At 49.7% G+C, this 15065-nt stretch overlaps 1 protein-coding gene across 1 annotated transcript; it reads right to left on the reverse strand.

Annotated features, from left to right (window-relative positions):
• Window positions 1-4972: 4972 nt before the first annotated feature.
• LOC132247314 (olfactory receptor 2B6-like) lies at window positions 4973-8320 on the reverse strand. The gene has a single exon (XM_059720180.1). It carries the CDS (start codon window positions 7904-7906, stop codon window positions 6869-6871), a length of 1038 nt encoding a protein of 345 aa, XP_059576163.1. The 5' UTR covers window positions 7907-8320; the 3' UTR covers window positions 4973-6868.
• Between the last annotated feature and the right edge of the window lie 6745 nt (window positions 8321-15065).

Below are 15065 nucleotides of genomic sequence, written 5' to 3' on the forward strand. Positions count from 1 at the left end.
ATTTCATTAATAACCCTATCACCATAACAGCAGGGCACATTTCCATCATTAATGGCATTAAGCTCATAAGAGACCTGGGAGGCAGCCAGCCTTCTATTGTAGTGGTGGGGTCCTGAGGCAGAAGTACATCATCTCGTGGTCACTGTTGTGACAGCTGAAAATTACGTCTGTGTGATAAGGGTGCTTGCTGAAGGCTCTCTGAAGATTAGACCAAGTGTTTTTCTGTCATTTGTTCAGATATTAAGCTATATGTTGGTGCTAAGAGCCTAATTAAAGTCTAAGATGTAGTATGAGGCCTAGTAAATTTAGCAAAGCCTTATACAAGTAGTGATGGTAGGCTCTGTGGCGTAGTTAAAATTAACCTTATCAGAAGAATGCAAGGCTTGTACCGCTATGGGTCAGTCTAAGGAGAGATGAAGTAAAAAGAATCTGAATGGCTGTAAGTTATCAGCACTGCTCAGAAGTTATAAATTGGCTGGCACATCCGGAAATCATTTAGAAGGAAGAAACAGCTCTGCGAAAGGAACTACTAATTAGCTGTTGACCTGGATCAGTGGGCCCGCGGATCTCAAGGAGCCCAAGGATTGAATACCAAGGTCCTTCCCAGCACTTCTCAGACAGCGCTGATCGGGGACACCTGACTTCGCTGAGCTTTGTGGAAAGAGAAACTTGTACATCAGGAATCAGAGGGGACTACCAATAAGTTGCCAACGTGAATTATTATCGTCTGTCATTATCTGTCTTATTATACTACGCTTAGTCCTGTTTTTGTGAAGTCAATAAACCTTTCTTACCTTTCTACCCCAGACCATACTCTCAATCCCAAACCCTCCACAGGCAGCTGGGACAATTGTTGCCCAAGTTGCCATTCACTATTACCTTTCCCACCAATTCTTCCCTGCTGCTCACAGACAGGGAAGTATAGGTGGGGAATGTAGTAGTGGATGGCCACTTGGGCAGCAGTGACCACAAGAGGATTGAGTTCAGTATCCTGAGAAAAGGAAGGATGGGGAGCAGTAGAATAAGGACCCTGGACATCAGAAAAGCAGACTTTGACTCACTCAGGGAAGTCATGGGCAAGATCCCCTGGGAAGCCTGACTGAGGGGAGGCCAAGAGAGCTGGCTGTACTTGAAAGAAGCCTTACTGAGAGTGCAGGAACAAACCACCCTGATGCACAGGAAAACTAGCAAGTATGGCAGAAGACCAGCTTGACTTAGCAGGGAACTCTTTAGTAAACTAAATCACAAAAAGGAAGCTTATAAGAAGTGGAAACCTGGTCAAATAACTAGGGAAGAATATAAGAGTATTGCTCAGGCCTGCAGGGATGAAGTCTGGAAGGCCAAAGTGCAATTGGAGTTGCAGCTTGCAAGGGATGTGAAGGGTAACAAGAAGGGTTTTTACATGTATGTCGGTAGCAAGAGGAGATCGGAGAAGTGTGGATCCCTTACTGAATGGGGCAGGAAACCTTGTGGCAGAGGATGCAGAAAAGGCTAAAGTGCTCAATACCTTTTTTGCCTCAGTCTTCACAGGCAAGGTCAGCTCCCAGACTATCACACTGGGCAGCACAGTTCAGTCTGGGGAGGAGGTGAGCAGCCCTCAGTGATGAAAGAACAGGTTGGGGACTACCTAGAAAAGCTGGATATGCACAAGTCCATGGGGCCAGATGGGATGCACTCAAGGGTGCTGAGGGAGTTGGCTGATGTGATTGCAGAGCCGCTGGCAATGATCTTTGAAAACTCATAGTGATACAGAGACGTCCCAGATGACTAGAAGACAGCAAACATAGTGTCCATATTTAAGAATGGGAAAAAGGAGGATCCAGGGTGGTACAGACCAGTCAGCCTCACCTCGATCCCTGGAAAAATCATGGAACAGATCCTTAAGGAATCCATTTCTAAGCAGTTGAAGGAGAAGAAGGTGATTAGGAACAGTCAGCATGGATTCACCGGGGCAAGTCATGCCTGACCAACCTGATTGCCTTCTATGATGAGATGACTGGCTCGGTGGATGCAAGGAGACCAGTGGATGTGGTGTACCTTGATTTTAGTAAGGCTCTTAATATGGTCTTCCCCAGCATTCTCAGAGGCAAGCTAAGGAAGTATGGGCTGGATGAATGGACTGTAAGGTGGATGGAAAACTGGCTGTAGCATTGGGCTCAGAGAGTAGTAATCAATGGCTCGATGTCTGCTTGGCAGCCGGTATCAAGTGGAGTGCCCCAGGGGTTGGTCCTGGGGCCGTTTTTGTTCAATGTCTTCATCGATGACCTGGATGATGGCATAGAGTCATCTCTGCAAGTCTGCAAGTCTGCAGACCCTCTGCAAGTCTGCAAATTACGCCAAGCTCGGGGAAGTAGTAGATACACTGGAGGGTGGGGCTAGGATTCAGAGTGACTTAGACAAATTGGAGGATTGGGCCAAAAGGAATTTCATGAGGTTCAACAAGAACAAATGCAAAGTCCTGCTCTTAGGACGGAAGAACCCCACGTACCGGTACAGGCTGGGGGCAGACTGTCTGGGCAGCAGCTCTGCAGAAAAGGACCTAGTGGTTACAGTGGACAATAGGCTGAATATGAGCCAGCAGGGTGTCCTTGTTGCCAAGAAGGCTAACAGCATACAGGGCTACATTGCTAGGTGTGCTGCCAGTAGGTCAACGGAAGTGATTATTCCCCTCTATTCACCATCAGTGAGGCCACATCTGGAGTACTGTGTTCAGTTTTGGGCCCTCACTACAGAAAGGATGTGGACAAATTGGAGAGAGTCCAGCGGAGGGTAACAAAAAGGGTGAGGGGGCTGGGGCACATGACTTATGAGGAAAGACTGAGTGACCTGGACTTATTTTGTCTAGAAAGGAGAAGACTGAGAGGGGACTTAACGGCAGCCTTCAATTACCTGAAGTGGGGTTTGAAAGAGGGTGGATGAATGGACTGTAAGGTGTTCCCTGTTCTCAGTGGTGTCAGTTGACAGAACAAGAAGCAACTATCTTAAGTTGCAGCAAGGGAAGTTTAAGTTAGATATTAGGAAGAATTTTCTGACTAGGAGGGTAGTAAAGCACTGGAACAGGCTACCCAGAGAGGTGGTGCAATCTCCAACCTTGGGGGTTTTCAAAACCCCGCTAGACAAACCTTTGGCTGGGATGATCTAGTTGGGGATGAGCAGGGGGTTGGATTAGATGATGGAACCTGGCTCCGCAGGGGGCAGAGATCAGCGGGTGGGCAGCGGAACCAAGAAGACCCCCGGCACAGATCTCTGCTCCCTGAAGAACCGAATTGCACGGCAGGGACCAGCAGGGTTGCTCACCGCTCTGCACTGCTTCCTTGCCCCATGACCTGGCATGACAGGGATCAGAGATTCACTCCAGGGTCTCCTTGTCTCCATGAAGTCCAGCGGCCCTCCCCATCCCCCAGATGAGCCACCTACGGCCCTGTCCTGCTTCTCCCTGGGGCGCTGTAGGCCTTGGCCCAAACCCCACCTGGCTGGGCAGTAGCCCTGGTGAGCTCCTGGCAGTCTCCTTTCTTTAGTCTGCTTGTTTTCAGGACTGATGGATCTGTCTGGGCACACGGTGCCCCCAACCGAGTGTGAATCTGTGGGGCAGCCTCTGGGTCCATTTCCAGTTCGCTGGCTGCTCCCTCCAGTCTGTGGCCATGATCCCTCCCTACCCGCACAGCCCGAGGACTGGAAAGCGCTGGCCCATGGGGCAGCCCTGGCTGAGGTGAGGACTAGAGCCCAGTGGCCCTGGTGTGAGGAAGGAGAAGGGCAATGCCAAGGAGGGTGGAAGAGATGGCTGTGATGAGAGAGCCGAGTGGCTGTGGAGAAAGGGGCAGGTGCTTTTCCCCCCTAGGGGACCCCAACTCTGATCTGCCTCAGGGGAGGGCATTGCCCGGCTTTGGAGTAGGCATGGGGTGAGGGGCCTCCCCCTCCTGGGCTCAACTCAGCCACTCTCCCGGCACACCACCAGTGATGGCTGCTCCAACCCCGGCCCCTGCGGGACAGTTGTGGTTGTGGCCTGGGGCCCAGGTCAGGATCAGAGTTGTGGCAGGAGCCAGAGCCACAGCAGCTGCCCTGTCCCTGCACCGTCTCCTGCCAGGGTCACCCTGTGGCAAAAATGTCTCATGATCTCACTACACAAAAGGCCTCACAGCTGAGAACTGAAAATTGTTTCTTTTTCTCTTCTTTCTTCCTGCATTAGATAATCAGTAGCATAATAAGGAACAGTCCGAACAAATGTTCGGTTTGCGATAAGGCTGATTCCTGTGGGAACACAAAGATTAGTTACTGCCTGCTTTGCACATAAATTTTGCAACCCTTGTTACTTGCTCGTTTTAGGACTACGCATGTACTAAACTTTGCAGAAAAACGTAGCAAATCACAGATTGCCACAATGGAATCTTGTTCATGAGAGGTATAAAAATGTAACTTCGGGCGTGGCTAGGCGTCGACTCGGCTTTGAGCATTGAACTCCCTTGTCGATCTGTTTGCAAACAAATAAACTCAAGATGGATCCAGCCTGAGTGTGTGTGACTCTCTCCTTGAGGTATATTGGAAAAGCCTCCAGGGGCACGAAACTAGCCGTTTGTGCAACAACCCCACCACACACCCCCTCCCTCGCACTCACCCGGGCCATACACTACACGATCTCTCCCTCTCTCCTTCCACCACCACCCTGCGCTCACGCCTGCACTACCCCTGCTGCATGAGACATCCTGTCCGTGACCCGGGCCGGCAGCCGGACCTGCAGCAGCCTCCTGCCTCGAGCTGGTACTTGAATCCAAGTGAGGGTTTTCAGTCTCCATGTTGAATGGGGAAAAGCCTTGTTTTGGATTTGAGTAAATATGGTATTGATATTGCCACACAGCTGATTGCCTCTTAAACGCCTGATATACTGGTGTAGTATAGATTTAGCAACCCTTGTACAGATCAAGACAAACAACAACTGCCAAACACTATAACAAGTTTAATGGAGAAAACATGCACAGAAAAATACACTAAGGTGCACAGAGCGCACACAATGCATTTATTAGATTGGGAGACCAGGGTGCAAAAAGAGAGGGCAAGAGAAATGTGATTGGACCCTTGCCTATGCCAAAAAAGAGGGACTGTGCTCATAGGCCATTTGCACCCAGACACAACAAGGGCACCATTTTGCAGCTGCAGCGTTAGTGCAGCTCAGATCAGACCCCACAGAGCATGTGCGAGAGGTGAAGCAAGAGCTTGTGAGCTTTGCCAGATGGAGCCAAAAATGGTGGAGCTGCAGGGTCACTGGGACGTGTACAGGAGGGCACAGCCCAGGCCTTGTGACACTTCACCTCATCTTGCACACCCAAAAGTATGAGGTCAAGCTGCTTGAAAGCAGAGGTGCTCTGCTACAGCCAGCTTGCATGGTGCAAGAGAGAGGTTTTTGCTATAGCATGGTGTAGGCACAGGTTTTCATTGATTTCATAGATATTAAGGCTGGAAGGGACCTCGCAAGATCACCTGGTCCAGCCACCCACCCAAGGAGCAGGAAGTCATCTGGGGTCAGACGATCCCAGCAAGAATCCAAGTGTTTCTTGAAAGTGTCCAGAGCGGGTGTTTGCCCCACATCTGGAGGGGAGTCTAGTCCAGACCCTGGGGACTCAGACAGTAAAGAAGTTGTTCCTTAGGTCCAGCTCAAAATGGTCTTCCAGGAGTTTGTGGCTGTTGGATCTTGTCTTCCCTTGGAGTGCCCTGGTGAGCAGAGCAGAGGTGCTAGAAGAAAAACCTGCTACTGCCACAATAATCCCAATTCAAGGTTCTCACACCCTCTCTCCAAGACACCTTCCATGGCAGGAATCGGTGTCTTTAAGGGTGTCCACCACCTGCATCTGCAGACAACGTTTGATCTGGAGCTACCTCTCAATTGCAGCTCCTGCCACGACACTGCCCACTCTCTCCCACCAGGGCAGTTTTCAGAAGTGTCTGCTCCTACCCAGACTTTGTTTCCTCCAAGGAAAAGATGGACAAGATCAGAGATTTAACAGCCTCTGTGCAACAGTCAGACAGACAAAACAGATCGTAAGAGAGAGAGAAAGAGAGAGGGGGAGACAGAGAAAGGGACATTGTACAGGCACAGCTGTCTAGTTCTCTACCCATCTCCCCCACAGGTACCGTGAGCAGTCCCAGCTTTTCTCAAAGCCCCTCGCTATTTCTGCAGTCTCACATCTATTTATTAGCCAATTCTCTGCTCCAAGTGGAAAAAAGTATCCTGCTATGATGTTCAGTCCCTTTGACTTTTCAGTCCCCAGCCTGGGAATTCAGTGGGAGTTGCAGGAGTCCAGTCCCTCACAGTATGGGGTTCCACATCTGCACCTATTACTGACCCGGGAAGGTCCAAGAGTCATCAGAGAGAGCAGCAGGCACAAAAAGGAGATCTAAGGGAATCCCCGCTCTCATGCTGAGGTGTTGCTAGTGAGGACTAGAATAGACTCACGGGACTAACATTTTGGTGGCTTCAACAGGCTGTGTCCCAAGCACTCCAGTTGAGTGAGTCAACAGAGACGACGGAGGGGATACAAAATGGGATTTGGAAAGCGTCCCAACTCACCTGCAACTTCAGATGAGCTGGGACAACCAGCATCCTATGCTGTGCCTGCTGGAGGGTTCTCCTGGCCAAAAGTGTGGGATTCTTATAAACACAACCAAAATGCCCACCAGCTCATCCTAGGACCGCAGCACTCGCATCTGACTGACACGGCACCCTAACAGGACCGATGTTACAAGACAGTGGAATAATTCCAAGTAATGAACTCTTTGAGCCAGGTGACCCTTTGATGACGCGCAATTGCAGAAATCCCGCACCCCCCCCCTGCACTATGTGCAGGGACTGTCTCCCAAACATACAGTGAGATCAACACTAACTGCTGCTGTCCTGTCCTTTCCTTACGCCCAAGGTTTTATAGGGGGCGCAGTTGAATCTGATTTCACAGCTGACTCCCATCTCCGTCCCAGTAAAGGCCTCGTACCTTTGTAGCACTCTGCCCAGGGCTCCCTTCACCTCCCTGTTGCGCAGACTGTAGATAAGGGGATTCAGCATGGGGTTGAGAACAGCGTAGAAGACAGAAACCACCTCGTCCTTGTCTGGGGAGTGCTGTGCCTGGGGCTGCATGTACATGAACATCCCCGTCCCATAGAATATGGTCACCACAGTCATGTGAGAGGAGCATGTGGAGAAGGCTTTCTTGCGCCCCACAGCAGAGCCAATCTTCAGTATAGCCCGAATGATGCCAATGTAAGAAATCAGGACAAGGAAGAGAGGGAACATGAGGGTGAAGAAACCCCCTATAAACATCATTTTCTCTGTGCTGGAGGTGTCCGCACAGGATAACTTGACCAGGGCTGGGGTTTCACAGAAGAAATGATTGATGACATTGGGGCCACACAGCACTGGCCACAAGAAAGGTGAAGGAATGGCTGTTGCCAGGATGCCAATTGCCCATGATGCTGCTGCCAGGTTGATGCACACTCTCCTGTCCATGACAGTATTGTAGCGCAGGGGGTTGCATATGGCTACATAGAGGTCAAAAGCCATCACCATGAGGATGAGGTATTCAGTGGAGCCCAGGAACAAAGTGATGCAGACCTGCGCTGCACACAGCTCATAGGAAATGCTCTTGCTCCCTGTCAGGATGTTAGTCAGCATTTTCGGGACCACAATAGAAACATAGCACAAGTTCAAGAAGGCCAGGTTGCTGAGGAAGAAGTACATAGGGGTGTGCAGTTGAGAGTCCAAGGAGGCCAGTGTGATTATAGTGAGGTTTCCCAGCACAGTCACAGCATAGACCAAGGAAAACACCACAAAAACGAGCCACTGCAGCTCTCGCTGGTCAGAAATTCCCAGCAGAATGACCTCTCTGCCCATGCTGTGATTCCTCTTTCCCACCTTGCTCTCCATGCTAGACCCAGAATTGCGTAGGCCAAATGTGGACGGACATATATGCACAGGCCTGCAGAAAGGGACAAAAGGAATTGTGGGTTAGAATGACAGCATGGGAATAGACCCTGATGTTATTAAATGTTGCACGACGGGTAGGGGAAAAGATTGAACCTGTCACCTCTTGAGTTGGACACACAGGTTTTAACTATGCAGTTTGAGAGACCTCCTCTGCATATCAGCTGGAAAAGGGAGACAAAAATCCTGTTGGGACTTGGTGGATGTTGAACTGAGCGGTGACACACGGCCAGAGGTGGAAAGAACGCCCAGGTCTGAGTGTGGTAATCATTTACAAAGACTACCATAAGCATAATATGCCCAGTGCATCAGAACTGACCCCAGATTATACCTAGCTCATGCATGCAGTGTTTGCATTCAGCACAACAAAAAACAAATGCTGTGTATGATATTCTCTCTTGATTTTTTTCCTCCGTCTTCTCTCAAACAAAAAACAACCTTGCTCTTGCCCTAGCTTCCCGGAGTACATGCTTTGAGAATTTCATTCTAGATCACCAAACGAACCAGCCAAGAAACACTCCGCAGGACCATGACTTCCTGCTTACACGTGGAGCAGCCATTTACCTGCAGCGGTACTTCCCAAAGTAAGGAAGGGTGAGAGATTTTGGCTCACAGTGAGTGAACATAGGGAGCTCTGTAGAGCTGATGATATTTTAGTGGGGTGATTTGCTCTTCTCACTTTCCTCTCTGCACACCACAGGGTGTGCCAGACTGCCATGGCCCCTCACACACTCAGCACCCCTGCCATCCTGAACTGTTCCATGCACCTCAATGGAGGAAGGGGCTATCCAGAATGAGTTTGGGTATCCAAATTTGACTGTAAGAGACCAGAGATGAGAGAGCATCCCATATCCTGGACTGGACCCTAGGCAGAAAGGTGACCTGTTTGTGAAGGTACACTGCACATCCTTCTTCTGCCTTTAACTTTGAAGAGTCTGCCAGTGCTTTCTGTGCAGCGTTAGGGGAAAAGCCAAGAGCAGGAAGTGACTGATCACTCGAATGTCTCAAGTAACATTAGGACCATGTTGCCAAAGCAAGTCTGACTTTTGATTCAGAAAAGCAGAATAGCTCTGGTTTCTGAAGTGGATCATGGCAGTGCTGTTCCCCTGCAGATGTGCCTGGCACACACACGAGAGCACTTGCTGCAGTATGGAGGAGACTTGGTGAGACTCGGTGCTCCTCGTAAGGAACAGAAAGCAAAGCCTCACACAGCAATCTTGGAAAAGATTATGGATCTCACTTCTGCTCCGGACACACCCTGGCCATGCATAGCTCTTTGTATACTTGGGATTTGTTAGACTCACAGGACCACAAGCTGTGGGCTCAGCCCCTCATTGAGCTGTGTCCCAGGGAAGTCATTTGGAGTTGAGGGAGAACAGTGCCAGCCAGGACAGAGCCCCTCATCTGTGCAGACTGCCGGCCCTGGAAGTCCCAAGAGTCAGCAGAGACAGAAACAGGCACAAAAAGGTAATCAAAGGGAATCTCAACTCACCTGCTACCATGCAGTCTAGTTCAGATGTCAGCATTTGAGCAGGGTGAAAGCCACTTACAATCCTGGGTTTGCAGACGGCTTCATCTGGCCGAAATGATGGGCTTACAATGTACCTAACATAAACAGTGGGTCGACTCAGAGATTAAGTAGAAACTCGGAGATTCAGAGCAGACTGACTAATGATGCCGCAACTGTCTGAAAGGGCTGATGCTATGAAACAAGGAAAATCTTACTGGAATGACTCCAAAGGATTAACCATTTGAGTCTCCATTGAAAGAAGGCTGCACCTGCTAATGCAGCTCTGTATTATTAGGCTCAGAGAGATGCAGAATGCTCCAGGGATGGTGTCCCAAACACAGAATTAAATCAAGGCATAGTTTTGATGGTAGATAGCTCTCATCATACGTCATACTTAGGACGACACAGTTCTTTTGGATTAGCTCTTTAGGGTTACTGTGAACCCCATAATTGAAGGGAGTGTGTTGTTTTCACTTTATTCTCCTTTCAGAAACCTCTTTTGGAGCTTTCTGTATTAGGGCACATTAAGATATAATCATTCTTTTTTTAACTCAGCTGTAAACTGCACGTTGAGTAGAGATAGTTCCAAGTTAATTTGCAGCACAAACACGGGATAAGCTGTGAACTCACAGTACGTTATACCGTGAGGTAGCCACATAACTGGGTTTGATGCTGGGAACACAATGGACAGAATAGAAATGTCTCATGCATTACTACAATGGTCAGTCCAAAAGTAATTCCTCCTGTTTTCTTAATATTATCAAAAAAAAAGAATTAACTATGCACAGATAAGGTATGCATTGATATTGAACGCACAGCTATTTTCCAACATAGCCCCGTCTCAAACAATGGCCTTTTTCCTCTGGTGGACAAGGGCACGTATGCTGATATTGTATGAGGGTGAATCGGAAAGTTTGCATCATAATTTTTATCTCCGAAGTATGCTATAGACATGGAGGGCATTCTTTGTGACCTCTTGCCTAAGGGGGGCATTATCTAGTGAGAGGTTCATAGATTAATTGATTGTAAGGCTGGAAGGGACCTTGGAAGATCATCGGGTTCAGCCCCCTGCACCAAGCAGGAAAGGTAACTGGGGTCAGGTGACCCCAGCAAGGTGACTGTCCAGTCTCCTCCTGAAGATTTCCAGGGTAAGCGATTGCACCACCTCTTGGGGGGAGCTTATTCCACAGTCCGGACACCCTAACTGTGAAGACGTTTTTCCAGATCCCCCAGGTCCCTTTCCTTCGTAGTGTTGGTCAATTTGGTGCCGCCAAGCCTGTAGGTGTGTAGGGGGTTGTTCGTCCCCAGATGGAGCACTTTACATTTCTCAATGTTGAACTTCATGTGCTTCCGATCAACCCAACTTGCCAGCCTATCTAGGTCCACCTATATCTGTGGCCTATCTTCAAGTGTGACCACGCTTCCCCATAATTTGGTGCCATCCAAGAGAGAGAAAAACACTTAGTACAATGAGGTCACCCAATTTCCAGATGGTAACCCTGCTCCAGAGAAACGGTGGCACGTCACTTCCTGAAGGCAGAGGCTGTATCAGTGGAACGTTTTTATGGCTGGTAAAATTCAGACAGGTGTTGAAGGCTGGATTTATGATGAGACACCCTTAACTTTCTTGCTGCCCCATTTTATGCTTTCTTCAACTTCACTTCTCTGATGACTCTTTGCTTCCAGAGAATCCCATCCTGTGACTGGGTTCAACAGACCCATCACATGTCCACATCTCAGTTTGGTCTTTTTCCAGTGTCCCAATCTGCCTGCTGTCCATTGGTCTCCTCTCATCACGTTTCATTAACACATCCAATCATTTCAACCCTCTGATTCAGCTGGTTAGTGCCAAGTTCAGTTAGTCTGAGCTGGTAACAAGGCTAATACTATGTTATGTTAGACAAACTTCTCAGTGATAAAAAGGAAAGAAACAACATGCAAGTAAACTCAAGGGCATCAGCTTCCTGCAAGAGGCTGTAATGTGAGAACAGCTCAAGGCCAGCTGATATTGCAGACAGCGGGAAAATGACAAGTTCCAATAATAATAAGGCTATACAATACTTAAGCAATGGTAAAGTAAGGCTAAATATAAAACAAAAGTTTAAATAATACTATAATGCGCATTCAGGCAGGTGCAACCTCAAGCAGAAATGTGACAATCTACCCTAACAGCTCCACCCAGCACACACGTGCACAGAGCGCTAATCCAAAATTAATTATCCGGCTGTCTCATGGGAGCTACAGGAATAGTGAAGCAGCCTGGTAAGGCTGGGCAGCCCATGGCGCTGTGTCCTGCACGGCGCACGGCACCTGGCTTGCTGGGCAGAACAGCCCAAGTGAAGAGCACTTGTTTGCCTAAAGTGTGACAAGGAAGGGGTCAGGGAGTGCAGAAACTCCTGCAGAAACCCTCCAGCTTGGGGGCCTGGAGTTGGGTAACTAAACCTTTCCAGAGGCTACTTCACCAGACGACATGGTTGTGCGAAGGGCAGTTCTCCTCCTGCCACTGTGGCCTGAGACACCCTGAAAACCAGGTGACTTTTATGGAGGTGTCACAGGCTGTACTTGGGCAACTAACTCTGGACACCAGTGTTTGAACACTTTGGCCCAAGAGTGTGCAATACCTAAGAAGTGGGATAGGTCAAATGTGTCACAGAGTCATGCTCTCTGGTAGCAAAAGGAGATGATTCCCTAGGGACGTCAGTGGAGCTGAGCCCCTTACACCAGAGCCTAAGAGGGCGGCTCTGTGCACTGGACAGTGGTAGTGCATGAGGCAGCAGCAATTCCCAGCAGCAGCTGGTTGGCTTCCCAATAGAGGCAGGGCCTCCTTGTTTGCACATTGCCCCTTCAGTCAGTGTCCACCGTCCCACGTGGCCTCCAGCAGTCCCTGGGACCCAGGTCCTCATTGCTACAAATATCAGGCTGCTGCCTGCTGGGAGTTTTATGATGTCCCTTGCATTAAGGATGGACGGGTGCCACAATATTAGGGCGTTGGGGCTGGGGTATGGAATCAGGTTCCTACTGAAGCCAGGGGGAGTTTTGTTCCTGATTTTACCAGGTGAAAATTTCTCTGACTTGAAGATGGTGAATCCCGGCTGTCCCATCAGCTACATCATTCACTAGGAGACAAGACCACACATTTGGGAATGTTCTTGAGCAGAGGATCTAGGCAGAGCCAAGGGGCGGGCAGGATGTTGTCATTACTTCCCATCCCTGATCTCAATGGCCAGGAAGCACTAGAGAGAGATTTGGCACACTGAAGCAAAGTTTGCCAAAAAGTTTAATAAACAGACTCCTCTCCAGCATTTGTTCTCCTTTTCCTTCCACCTGGAACCGGTTACCCAAAAGGAGCAGCTCCTGGGCCCTTGGCATTATTATTTGTCCTATAAATGAGCTCCACTGGGGCTTGTTAAGATAACAATGAGTACTACAGGCAAACTGAGAAATGCAGCAGAACAATTGATGACTTTGATTTCACTGTCTCAGACACGAAGTGCAGAGGGGCAGAGCAAGGCAGCATCCCAAGGCTTCTTTCTGCGCTCCAAAGGACGTGTCTTGGTGCTTTGTTATGCTGATGTGGAGATGGAGAACAGAAGCTGGTACCTGATGTTCTTCCTTCTTGCCCTTTCCCCAGCATTTAGGCCAGAAGGTCCCATTGTCACCATCTTCCCTGACTTGCCATGTAACAGAGACCAGAGAATCCCATCCTGTGACTCCTGCCCCCAGCCCCCAACTTGTGGCTAAGCTGCACATGACCACAGCATATGGCAAAGTATCAAGTGTTCAAAATGTCAGAAAACCACAAAGGCTGCCTATAGACATGCTTGGGTACGGAGGGAGGGTGTTTCAATTCGAGCGGTTCTAATTGGTAGACAATCTAGAGCCAACACTGCCTAGGCCCAGACCTATTCAATTTCTTAACTTGAATGGATGCCTTTTCCCTTCCCTCCATTGCAACAAGCCATGACATACCTGGAGGAGGTTATACAAATTACAGCAGATAAAACATAAGCGGGGAGGGGCGGGAGGGTGTGGGGCGAAGGGTGCACCATGGGTAACATGAGAAGGAGCATCTGTTACAAAGCACCAAACCAGATGGGGGACAGGGAAAAAAAACAAGGATGATGTCCTACTAGGGAATGGGGGGAGGAAAAGAGAGAGGGTGTTGCCATAACCTGTGCCCATTACAGCCCATCAAATCCAGGTATGGGGACCAGCAAGGATGATGTCATAATGCACAATTACTACAGACCTCCAAATAGCCTGGGGGATGGGCAGACTGCACGGGTGATGTCAGAATGCATCGCTATGACAAACACCAAACCAGGGAGTTGCGGGGAGGGGGAAATAACAATGTCAGAATGGGTGTGTTGGAGACCTCCAAACTGGGAAGCTGGGAAAAGAAACGGTGACATTGACATTGCAATGGGAGTTTAACCAGTCAGCGGGAGGGAAGGACACCAGGGATGATGTCACAATGTGTCTCTTACAGACCCCAAATGGGGTGGGGGAAGAGTGGGAGACTTAAGCGAAGAGGAGCAGGCTGATAGAAATGGTCAGGGAACAGGAACATGGCGGAAGGATTTGAGTGCGCAGTTAGCAAGTGTGCAAATGAAGAGCAGTTTAGATAGTCACTTGGCTAGGTCACAACAGGGACCCGTGCACACAGCCTCAATCCAGCACACCCCACACCTGGCTGGGCTCTAAATAAAGGACATACTGAGGGTCCTTCCAGGCCTATAATTTGATGAGTAAGTAAATGCAATGTCCCACCCCTACTCCACCCAGTACCTTCTCTGTCTGCAACTTTCCTAAGGAAAATCAGTGGATTCCCAGCAGTTGGGTCCCAGGAGTGGAAAAAAATGACTGTTTCTGCACAGTCTAGCCCAAGAGCACAACAAATCCTGAAGTCTCTGCAGACAAGAGAGGAGAGGATGTTGTATGTAGAGAATGGGTGAGTTGAGCCCAGGAGGGGGAGGCCCCTCGCCCCATGCCTTGCCCCAGAGCCAGGCAATGCCCTCCCCTGAGGCAGATCAGAGTTGGGGTCCCCTAGGGGGCAAAAGCTCCTGCCCCTTTCTCCACAGCCACTCGGCTCTCTCATCACAGCCATTTCTTCCACCCTCCTTGGCATTGCCCTTCTCCTTCCTCACACCAGGGCCACTGGGCTCTAGTCCTCACCTCAGCCAGGGCTGCCCTAGGGGCCAGCTCTTTCCAGTCCTTGGGCCGTGCGGGCATGGATGGATCATGGTCACAGACGAGAGGAAACAGTCTGTGGGCTGGAAATGGACCCAGAGGCTGCCCCACAGATTCACACTCGGTTGGGGGCACCGTGTGCCCAGACGGATCCATCAGTCCTGAAAACAAGCAGACTAAAGAAAGGAGACTGCCAGGAGCTCACCAGGGCTGCTGCCCTCGCCTGGGCACTCCAGGTCGCAGTGGGCACCAGGGCAGCCGGGCAGCATTGTGACATCAGCCAGCTCCCAACAAAGGGCGGTGAGGCCAGCAGCGCAGATCCCTGCCCCAGAGGACGTGATTCTCACCCTCGTGCTCCAGGCTCCCTCCACGTGGGGAAATAGTCCCCATTCAAGGCCCAGG

This window comes from Alligator mississippiensis, unplaced genomic scaffold, assembly GCF_030867095.1.
Source record: "Alligator mississippiensis isolate rAllMis1 unplaced genomic scaffold, rAllMis1 scaffold_21, whole genome shotgun sequence".
Lineage (NCBI taxonomy): Eukaryota > Metazoa > Chordata > Crocodylia > Alligatoridae > Alligator > Alligator mississippiensis.

Excerpts from the sequence above, each read along its gene's own strand:
- LOC132247314 (XM_059720180.1), bottom strand. The coding sequence starts at position 7,906 with ATGGAGAGCAAGGTGGGAAAGAGGAATCACAGCATGGGCAGAGAGGTC.